The sequence below is a fragment of the Marmota monax genome, unplaced genomic scaffold (genome assembly GCF_021218885.2).
Source record: "Marmota monax isolate L192 unplaced genomic scaffold, Marmota_monax_Labrador192_F-V1.1 WCK01_AAM20220418_F8-fsc00004, whole genome shotgun sequence".
Taxonomy (NCBI): Eukaryota; Metazoa; Chordata; class Mammalia; order Rodentia; family Sciuridae; genus Marmota; species Marmota monax.
The window spans coordinates 17709942-17720579 of NW_026692881.1; the positions used below are offsets into that span (position 1 = coordinate 17709942).

Here is a 10638-nt window from a genome sequence, read left to right on the forward strand (position 1 = left end):
CATTAAGGATCTGGATGTGAGTTGGAGATTCACTCTTATGCTGCTTAGGTTTCAGGATTGTTGATTTTTCCCTCCAAGAAAGCAGCCCACACTGGCCTTGAACTTGTGATCCTCCTTCCTCAGCCTCCCAGGTAGCTGGGATTGTAAGTATGTACAACTACACCCAGCTGGGTCCCAGGATTGCGACCAGGGAGGCAAGGGTGAGCTCTGGGACTCTGCAAGTTACTGAGAGAGGCAGGACTTCCCCGAAGTACACACCAACACATAGGAGGTGGGAGCCCACTGCTTAGCCATTCTCATGCTCTACCTCAAAATCTCCCATGTCCTGGGACCTCTCCAGACTCCTCACTGCTCCTCCAAGACAACGTTATCCTGCCTCTGGGCCCATTACTCTTCATAGTTCTTTTTAGACCCCCACTCCCACCAATTCTCCCTATTCTGCAAGGCCCAGCCTCAGAACCCCTACTGAGCCTACCTACTGGACTTACTCCTATCTGCTCTACCAGACTAAATCCTGTACCTCTGTTTTCAGTCCTCTACCAGCCTGGCCTTCTCCTGACTCCTAGCATCCTCTCAAGTTATTCCCCAGAGCCTGCTGACCCCTCTCAAAAGGCTACTTTCCCTGCCACTCTGCCCCCACCTCTTCCAGGCAGCCTTCCTTGCAGTATTTCAGAGATTGCATGTTGTCCCTAATTGCTTCCCAAAAGCCTTGTCACCCTTGTTCATGTCCCAAATAGCCTGTTCTTGGGCACAGCCCACAGCACATGCTGACAGGTGGCTAGAGAGAAGATCCTAGTACCCCACTCTTTCCCTTTGTGTGTGTCTTTCTGGATATGGAATCTAGGGACTCCTGCATGCTAGGGAAGCATTCTACCACTGAGCTACATCCTTAGGCCTTTAAAAAAAAATTGAGACAGGGTCTTGCCAAGTTGCCCAGGCTGGCCTTGAACTTGTGGTCTCTCCCACCTTAGCCTTCAAAGTAGCTAGGATTACAGGTTTTTGCCAACACACCTGGCTGATTCTCCCTTTTCACATCCACCCCAGTCCCCATTCTCGATTCAGGAGCTGATTCAGTCAGGCCTGCCTAAGAGGGCAGTTAAATGCAACTTTTCTGGATTCTGCCACTTAGCTCCCATCTCTATCCTGCCTGGGTGGAAGAAGGCAGGCAGGGGGTAAAGCAATTCACAGACATTGGGAAGAGTGAATGTCAAATGCACTTTACTGGGCCCCTCGGCCTTCAAATGCTGTCCTCATGGAGCCTAGGGCACCCCCTTCCCAGCAGCTCCAGCTGTACAGGAAGTTGGGTGGGTGGAGGGAATACATGTGAATGGCTCACTCCCCTCCTCTGAAGAGTTCTGGGTGATGCTGAGACCACAGCTGCTTTCCTTTCCCGGTGAAGCTTCCACCCCACCCACATCAGTCAGACCTTTCTCAGGGTCAGAAGCGGGATGCCGAGGCCTTCAGCACAGGAAGGTGGCTTCAAACCAGCTACTTGTTCCTGTTTAAAATGGGGCAAGAAGCTGTGTGCAGAACTATCCTGGGGCAGTGGTAGGGTAGAAGGGATAGCAGCCTGATCTGGGATGGGAAGGCCTTGGGAGCCAGACTCTTTCCTTCAGGCTTGAGCCCCAGGCTTGGTTTCACAGAAGATAGCAGGTGGCTAAGTGTAAAGTTCAGCCAGATGAAACTGGAGTGGGGCAGCTGGTTCAACTGGCTGCTGTGCCCTGAGCCATAGTCACCAGTCGCGCTCTGCTGGTTCTCGGTAGGGTAGGCCTAAGAGTGTGAAGACGTCCTTCTCGGTGGGTGTGGGTAGCACTCGGCCAGGAGCCATCTTGACACCTTGAGTGTTCCGGACCACAGCTGTGCTGAGGGCATGTTCTGACAGGCTCATGCCCTTAGTCTTGGCCAGAGCCCGCATGGAACGGTTGAAGTGAGCAGAGCCAGTGAAGTAGAGCAGGGCGCAGGCAAACTCACTGTAGGGAACCACGATAATGTCTAGTCGTCGGTGTCGTCGCCCTGGCCCTGGGAGTTGGCATACACCTAGGTACTTCTGTTGCTGGCCGTTCTCCTCCTTGCTCACCAAGTCATCTGTGAGGAACCCTGGCACAACACAGGGTATGGCTGAGAGGGCTAGGAGCCAGACCCCACTTTGCCCACCTTCCCAGGTCTCTCCTAGTTCTCCGAGTTCTCTATTCCCATCTCACTGGATTCTGCCCTGAGGGAGCCTGCCCACTCTGGGCCAATCTCTTGATTTGTGAAATGGGGTGTCAATTCTGCCCATCTCTCCCAGTGTCACAGAAAGACCAGATGAGACTTGAGTCTTTGGGTGCTGCTGGCCCATGTTTCATCTCCTCCTTGAGAGGACATGGTTACAGGTGAGGTGGGGCTCTTTCAAGTCTCCTTTCCCTGCTTCCCTGCCCCCTGCTCACCAGAGATGCTTATACCTTGCTGCCGAAGGCTGTCAAGGAGACGACTGAAGATGCCCTGGTGGGACCGGCCATCTGGGTGAGTGATGAGCACATCCACATCACCACAGGTCATCTTCCCCCGGCGGTAAGAGCCACATGCCACACATAGCAGCCCAGGGCTGAAGGCCTGGGCTGACACCCGGACCTGGGCAAGAGCAGAGAGGGAGGAAGGTAGTCCTCAAACCCTCTAGAGTTCCTCCCCCAAGGCAGCAGAGGGCCTTCTGTGATTCAGGGTCCACACTATGCCCCAAGCCTGCTGCCAGGCTGAGGGAATTCCCCCCTGGGGCACTGCTGTTCTTCAGCTGGCACTGGGCCAGGGGAGAACCATCCCACATGGGGGATAAGCCCAAGGAGAGAAGACACTGGCTCCACCTCTGTGGGAGGGCACCCATCATCCCTCAGCACCTCTTTAAGAGCAGAGGGACACTTTGTCTCAACTCTGACCCAACCCACACCCACATGCCCTGGTCTACAAAATTCTGCTTAGAACAAGGGGCCAAGTGCCTGGAAGCCAGATGCCAGATCTTGGCAGGCCTAGGTGTCCATGGATTTGGAGCTAAAGACAGTTAGTTGGGGTTTGAGGCTTGAGCAGGCGGCTGGCAGTGAGCCCTAGGCCCAGGCCTGAAAGAAAATGGAACACAGAAATATAACTGCACCTGTGGGAAATGAAAGCAAAGAAAGGGCCGATATGAGCCCATGACTACATCCCTTCCTAGAGTAAGGAGATGAGACAGAGGGGACTGTCAGTAGAAGGATCATCCCTCACCAAGGAGAAATAAACGCATTAGCCTCTACCCAGAGACACTGAAGCCTTTCATATGCAGATGCATTCCCGCCTCCATTCCAGGACACAGATTTCTGGGGCCCTGGATACCTACAGCCAGGACACCTCAATTCCCCTGACAGGCTGGGCTCTTCTAATCTCCTCAGGCCCTTTTTGGCTTCCCAGGAGAAGGGGAGGAGAAGACCCAGATGAGTAATCCCATCAAAACCTCTAAGCCTGGAGCCCTAAAAGGGGGCACAGGGAGCCAGGTGGGAAGCCTCTTCTGTTCTAACAGCTGAAGGCCGGTGGCTGGCTGGGGCATTCTCTGTGCCCAGACACCGTGGCTGAGTGACGGTGTCATCACTAACACTGAGGCCTGGTGACAGGAGTACAAAGGGGCCTTTCCACAGACCCTCTAGCCTGGAGTGGAGCTGGAGGATGATTTCTATCAAGCTAGGCCAGTTTCCCCAGAGTGCTATCCATTAGGATTCTTGACCAAAGTGAGCAAATCTTGCCCACAACCCCTAATTCTGATGCTGGCTGAAGAAATGACACATCTATTCCTGTCTCTCTCTACTCTTGATTTTACACAAACTTTATAAAACATAGTCTCTAATGTAGCTCTAAACCAAATCCTTATCTTGACCAAACTTTATTTCTTGGACAACTATAAATCTTAATCCTCCTCTTAATCAAGGCCTATCCTTAACTCATTTTTTTTTCTTTTTTGTTGGTACTGGGGATTGAGCCCAGGGGCACTCTATCACTGAGCTATATCCCCAGCCCTTTTTATTTTTTATTTTCTGACAGACTCTCCCTAAATTGTTGAGGTTGCCCTCGAACTTGTGACCTGCCTGACTTAGCCTCCCAAATAGCTGGGACTATAGGCAGATACCACTGCACCTTATTTAATCCAATCTTGTTGGAGCTTTCTCCTAATCCCACACCTACTCCTACTAGTACTATGCTCCTATACCAACCCTAACCCAATGCTGACAAGACTTGTATGGGCTTCAGAGGGTCCACACATCTAGAAAAAACTTCACACATGTATATATTTGGGAAGACACAGTTCAGTTCTCATCAGGTTCTCAAAAGAAGTTAGTGAATCAAAAAGAATTAAGGGGCTAGGATTGTAGCTCAGTGGTAGGGTGCTTGCCTAGCATGTGGGTGGGGCACTGGGTTCAATTCTCAGCACCACATATAAATAAATAAATAAAATAAAGGTCCATCGACAACTAAAAATATATATTAAAAAAAGAAAAAAAAAACATTATGAAGGGCTAGGGTTGTGGCTCAGTGGTAGAACACTTGCCTGGCATGTGTGCGGCACTGGGTTCAATCAATCCTCAGCACCACATAGAAATAAATAAACAAAATTAAAGGTATTGTGTCCATCCACAAAAAAAAAAAGCACTAAGAAGCTGGGCACAGGGGCACATGCCCGTAATCTCAGCAGCTTGGGAGACTGAAGCAGCAGGATCGCAGGTTCAAAGCTAGCCTCAGCAATTTAGCGAGGCTGTAAGCAACCTAGCAAAACCCTGTCTCAAAATAAAAAATAAAACGGGCTGGGAATGTGGTTCAGTGGTTAAGCACCCTTGGGTTCAATCCATGGTATTAAAAAAAAACAAACCATTAAGAACCTCTGGCCCTGGGCTGGGGTTGTAGCTCAGTGGTAGAGTGCTCGCCTAAAGATATTGTGTCCAACTACAACTAAAAAATAAATATTAAAAAAAATGTTGGGGCTGGGGTTGTAGTTCAGCGGTACAGCGTCTGCCTAGCATGTGCAGGGCCCTGGGTTCAAATCTCAGCACCACATAAAAATAAATGAATAAAGGTATTGTGTCCAGTTACAACTAAAAAACTATTAAAAAAAGAAACACTTATAAAAATGAAAAATTAGAAACACCCCAAAGATCCAAGAAAATGGGCTTTGTTAAATAAATTATTTTAAAAAAAATGTTTTAAAAAAAGGACCTCTGCCCTGTCCCACTCTACCCTAGCTCTGTTCAAACTCCAACATCCTTGAATAACTGGACCCATAACAAGCCTCTACTCTAGCTCTAATGTTACCCAGTGCTCACACTAATACTGGGAGCTCTCTCCCAAGCTCCCTCTGGGCCTGTAGCTTCAGTCTCAACTTGCTCTTCCCCCAACCTCTGGAGATCCATGGCTTTCTCTGCCTGTTGGGCTCCCCAATTGAGAGATCAAAGATTTTTGGCTTTAAGCCAGAACCTTATAGCAGGGCCTGGCTCTCTTCACTGCTCTGGGACACCTGCTTACTGTCTGCTCAATCTCTGCAGCCTCCTCTCTGGGCATGCGTTGCAGGAAGTCATCATAATGTTTCAGGCCAATGGCCTGCTGGGCAGTCAGGGAGGCCAGGCTGCGTATGTCTTCCAGATTCCGGAAACCCTGGAAAAAAGCAACCAGAAGGAAAGCTATGAGGATCCAGGACCAATGAAGTGGTGGAAACAAGCAGACACAGGAGGTTTCTATTGCCCCAGATTCCATTCAAGGCCTGAGAGAGGACCAACCCCAGGTGTGGGAGGGTCTGTACTCATGGGACCTGGGAAAGTTAGGGACCTAGAAGACATGCCATAATCCAGAGATGCTAATTCATGGCACCACTGGTCTGGGGATGGGCCTGGGCCTCTTCATTGTAATCAATGCCCCCAGATAATTCTGGGATGGCTAGATTTGGGATCTACTCTTCTGAACATTTCCTCTGAACGTCCTGAATTCTCAGGAAGGCACGTGCTATTCTGGGGGACAGAGAAATATACTTCTTGTTCCTACCTACACCACAAGGATACCAAGCCACATGGCTGTTCTAGAAGCCAGGAGATGGACTTATTTGAGAACTGATGCCTTTGAGAAGTTACCTCCCTATAGTCTAGGTTCATTCTCGTCAGCATACAAGGTAGCAGAATGATACCCAGGTCACCCCTGGTAAAAAGGCAAAGGGACTTATAAGGTCAGAATTCTGAAACATGGCAATACTAAAATGGCAGCTGAGCCATGGTTTGACCTGATGGTACCACATCTGGGCAGTCTTGGTCCCAGCTCCCCAGATGTTGGAAAAGAGTTCCAAGATAGGCACGCTCTCACTGATGTGTTCCAGTTTCCTCAGATGCCCACTCTCCAGGATCTCCATGATTTTCTCAGCCATCCGCTTCCCAATCCCAGGGATGCTGCAGGCCTCCTAGAGGAGGATGGGGACAGAGGTAAGGAAGAAAACTGAGAAAGCATCTAGGGAGAACCAGGGGTAGGTTAAAGTAGACTCCTTTAGTAGACGTCTGCTGAAAAGTCAGCCAGGCAAATGTGTGGCTATGGAAAACCTGGGCACAGTTGAAGATGAGAAGTTTGGATGGAATATGGCCTGGGTAACTTGTCTTTAAGTTCCCAGAGGAATAGAGACCAATGATAAGAAGTGGGGAATAATGATGGGACTAGTCACCACCACCACCATCATCATCGTGGCAATAGTGAGAGCCAACATGTACTGAGTGCTTACTGTATATCATTTCTGTGCACCAGGGACCATCTCATTTCCTCCTCATAAGAGCACTGTGAATGAGTTGCTATTATTAATCCCTTTTTATTGATGAGAAAACTGGTGCTTGGAAGTTTAAGTAACTTGCCTATTGTCACACAGTTAGTAACCCTGGTCTGTTAGGCTCCAGAGTCTAGAATTTTGTTTTAAACTTTTTAGTATACAGAAAACTTAAAAACAGAGAGGACACTGTATTGAACCCCCAAGCACCAATCACCTCCTTCAACAATTCTCAAGATTTTGCTAATCTGCTTTCACTTCCCATTTTGTTTCTTTGTGAAAGTCTCTCAAACATAAAATCTTAACCATTAAGCCTGATGTCCTGGCTAGTAAAGACAAGATGTCCCGGCCAACACCACCCTACCTCCAAGGTACCTGGTAGGAGCTAACAGGCTTGTGGAAGCTCTTGAGGGCATTGATGGCTTTGGCATAACCCAGAGCCCTCCACTTATCTCCCTGGACGCTGTAGGCTTTGGCCAGCACTTCCAGCTTCTCTGTGATGTGTGGGTTGTGGTTGGTCATCTTCTGGCTTGAGGGCTGTGCACAGACCCACTTATCCAGGGCCTCTGGGATTGGGCCAGGCTCGCCATCTCCCTCAGGTGGGGTTGGGTAACGGCCGCTGATCAGAGCTTCCAGATCAGCTGTGCTAACCTGGGGCCCTTCCCCATCACTGGTTTCATCATCGGAGCTGGGCTTGAAGTAGGGAAGAAGAGTTAATAAATTCTTTCCTTCCATGAGGAGGACACTTCAAAAGTGGGAGTTGTCTTTGCATGTGTGGGTGTCTCCTTCTCAGACCCAACATTGAGGCTGGGGCTTCTGCATCAAGCTTAGGTCTCCTTTAGCATTGGGACATGTACTATGTGGCTTCCCTTTCCCAGTGTCCAGCCCTGGGTTTCTGAGTAGTATGTGCTAAATCAAGACAGACTTACTGTCTCATGGGCCTGGTACCTTCTGATGTTCCCCACTTCTATGATCAGATACCCAGGGTGCTAGGAGGCTCCTGACCTGGACTTGGGAGCTTGGTGCCTCTTCTGCCTTTTGGGGAGGAGATACAGCTCTGGTAGGAGGAGGCAGAGGAGAAAGGGCTGTCCTAGGCAGAATCCCATGAGTGCCAGGAGGAGCAGAAGACTGTTGGTCCACTTTGCTTGGCTGTGGTTGATCCACATACCTGGGGGATGATGACAGGAGGTTAAGACACCCAAAGTCTCGTCCTATTTCCATCCCCAATCCTTCTCTATTTTGAAACCTTATTTTCTCATGTGTCTAATTTTAAAAGTAGGGCTGGGGGTGTAGGTAGAGGGCTTGCCTAGGATATGCAAGGCCCTGAGTTCCATCCACAGTATCACAAAACAAACGAGAAAATAGTCATCTGGAATAGCTCAAGAATAGACTCAAGATGCTGCCAGAAAACATTTGAGGAACCAGCCCACCTGTTGGGGATGAAGATGCTAAATCCAGCTGTGTCCACCAGTCTTCTCTCCTGTAGGCAGGAGCTCAGCCAGGTTGACTTTACCAGTTGAGCACCTGGGGGCAGTTGGGGCAGTCTGAGGAGGCGGAGGGCCCGCTCACAGTCCATGCCTTCATCCACCACAATGTGAGTGACCCCTGGGGTCTGGGCAGAGCATATCTGGCCACCATGCTGAACAATCTGCTTCTCAAAGAGTTCTGCCCGGGCTCGTCCAATGCCAGTGGACACAACATGAGCCCGCAGGGAGCTCAGCCACTCTGTGGGAGGGACAGTTAGATGCCTATTATCAAAATTTTTAGATATGATGAGAATGACATGTTTGTAGTCCTCTCCCCCTAAAACAATCATTTTCCTTCCATCCACACAGTCTGCCTTCTGGGGATTCTACCTTATAAGCATACAGCCAATTTCCTCATAGGCAATCACTGGAATATAAGGGGTGAGAATTTTTATTTATCCTGTTTTCTGGTGTAACAAAGAACAATGTCTGGCACATTGTATGTAGCCTATAAATATTTGTTAAATAAAAGAGTAAATAAATGCCTTATCCCTCCCTACTTTGAACTGCAGTTCAGAATCACTTTATCATTTATTCTTTCAACAAAGCATGTTTCTTCTATTGTTTCTTGCCCTCACAGTCTAGCAGATTTGATTCCTGCTCCCACTCCCCATAAAGCCTCTGCCATCTTTCTGTCAATAGGGCCCAAAACAACTTACAAGCCTGAGGCTAAGTTGCTCAGGGCCTTGCTAAATTGCTGAGGCTGGCCTCAAACTTGTGATGATGTTTATGCCTTAGCACTCCTAGCATCAAGGGGGATTTCTGTCTGCAGTTGGGGCAGCCTCCTGGAGAGCAAAAAATTCTACCAGTCATTTCCTGAGGGATTAGGGAGTATATTCTGACTGATGAAGGTCTTAGGTGGGGAAGAAGGGAAACAGGAAGCTATCAAAGATGTGTGACTGCGGGGCTTGGTGGCCCAGGACTGTAATCCCAGAGGCTGGGGAGGCTAACACTGGAGGATAGTGGGCTCAAAGCCAGCCTCAGCAATGGCAAAGCACTAAGCAATTCAGTGAGACCCGTCTCTAAAAAAAAAAAATACAAAAATGGGCTGGAGATGTGGCTCAGTGGTTGAGTGCCCCTGAGTTCAATCCCCAGTACCCAAATTAAAAAAAAAGAAAAGATATGGCTAATCCAAGTCAGGTACAGAGACCTGAAGGTCCTGGATAGGTTGCCTCAGTTCTGATACCTGATTCTGGACAGGAACAAAGTAGGACCAAACAATGGGAAGGCCAAAGGTTCAAGTGAATGAGAATTCTGAGAGTATGTCTGCTCACCTCCTGCTTCTTCTCCCTCTTCCCTCTTGGGAATCTTTGTCAATGCTTTTGATGATGGATTGACATGACTTTTCTTTCTCTTGGGAAATGCCTTCAGGATGCCCCTGGGGTCCATTGAAGTATGGCTGGATCCTTTCTGTTTAAGGGTTGGTCAGGGCAGACGTCATGTAGAAATCCAAAACTGAGTTCTCCCAACCCATTTGCATATAGAGATGGAGCCTCTACCAACCAGACCTTGAGGGCAGCAGCCCAGTTTCCAGGGATCTGAGAAAACCCAATCAAACTTCAGTGGTTTAGCTAGCTCTACACTCACGGGTTGTTTAGTTTGGCATTGGGGGAAGCGAGGGGAACACAGGGCCTATTGAGGTTATTTTTGAGAGGTAGGAAATTATAGCAGTCCTCAAAGGAGTTGCACTGAAGATTCAGCAGTCTGCCCGTGCTGCATCCCACTTCCAAAGTGCTTTACCAAAAAGACACCAAGGTAGGAAATGAACTATTTAGGAAGGTCTTCTTCATCTCCTCAAAGGAGTAGAGACGGAAGGACACCTGCCCATAAACCCCACATAACTACCTCTCAAGGGTATAACTGAAGAGGAAAACCTGGGAGGGTGGTTTTGGGGGGCGCCGGGAACAGCCTGCACCTGCCCGGGGAGCAGGACTCTCAGCATGGGGCGGGGTGGGGGGGGGGGTTGAGTCCCGCAGCTGCGGGGAAAGAGGGCACTGCCATAGCAGGTGTGCGGCGCTCTCCGGGACTGGGGGAGTCTCGGTCTCACAGCTGGGGATGGAGAAGACTCAGGCAGGTGTGGTGCACCCGCCGCGTGCACAGCTGGCACGGGTCAGGGACTCCCAGCTGGGAGCCAGGGGAGAGACCTCTACCGGGCCAGACCTAAGAGTCCTTCCCAAGGTGGGATCAACTCTGGATCTTGGAGAGTCACCTGGCGAGAAGGAATAAACTACTTACCAAAGGAGCCAATGAGAGCGGACGAAGGGGGTAAGAGGGAAGGGCAAATGCCCAGAATTCCATCCGGGTCAGCAGGAAGTGACCCTCAGCGGAACA

The 10638-nt window shown here is 49.5% G+C and overlaps 1 protein-coding gene across 2 annotated transcripts; it reads right to left on the reverse strand.

Annotated features, from left to right (window-relative positions):
• Nucleotides 1–1201: 1201 nt before the first annotated feature.
• Nucleotides 1202–10632, reverse strand: Poll (DNA polymerase lambda). 2 transcript variants are annotated; one of them, XM_046450497.2, is made up of 9 exons: nucleotides 10543–10632; nucleotides 9582–9717; nucleotides 8212–8506; nucleotides 7787–7949; nucleotides 7157–7474; nucleotides 6257–6430; nucleotides 5512–5640; nucleotides 2442–2610; nucleotides 1202–2097 (listed from the first exon to the last, which is right to left on the reverse strand). In XM_046450497.2, the coding sequence occupies exons 1-9, from the start codon at nucleotides 10603–10605 to the stop codon at nucleotides 1733–1735; spliced, it is 1812 nt and encodes a 603-aa protein (XP_046306453.1). In that variant the 5' UTR covers nucleotides 10606–10632; the 3' UTR covers nucleotides 1202–1732. The 2 variants fall into 2 exon arrangements, with proteins under 2 accessions (XP_046306453.1, XP_058437230.1); XM_058581247.1 differs by lacking the exon at nucleotides 10543–10632 and adding an exon at nucleotides 10468–10486.
• Between the last annotated feature and the right edge of the window lie 6 nt (nucleotides 10633–10638).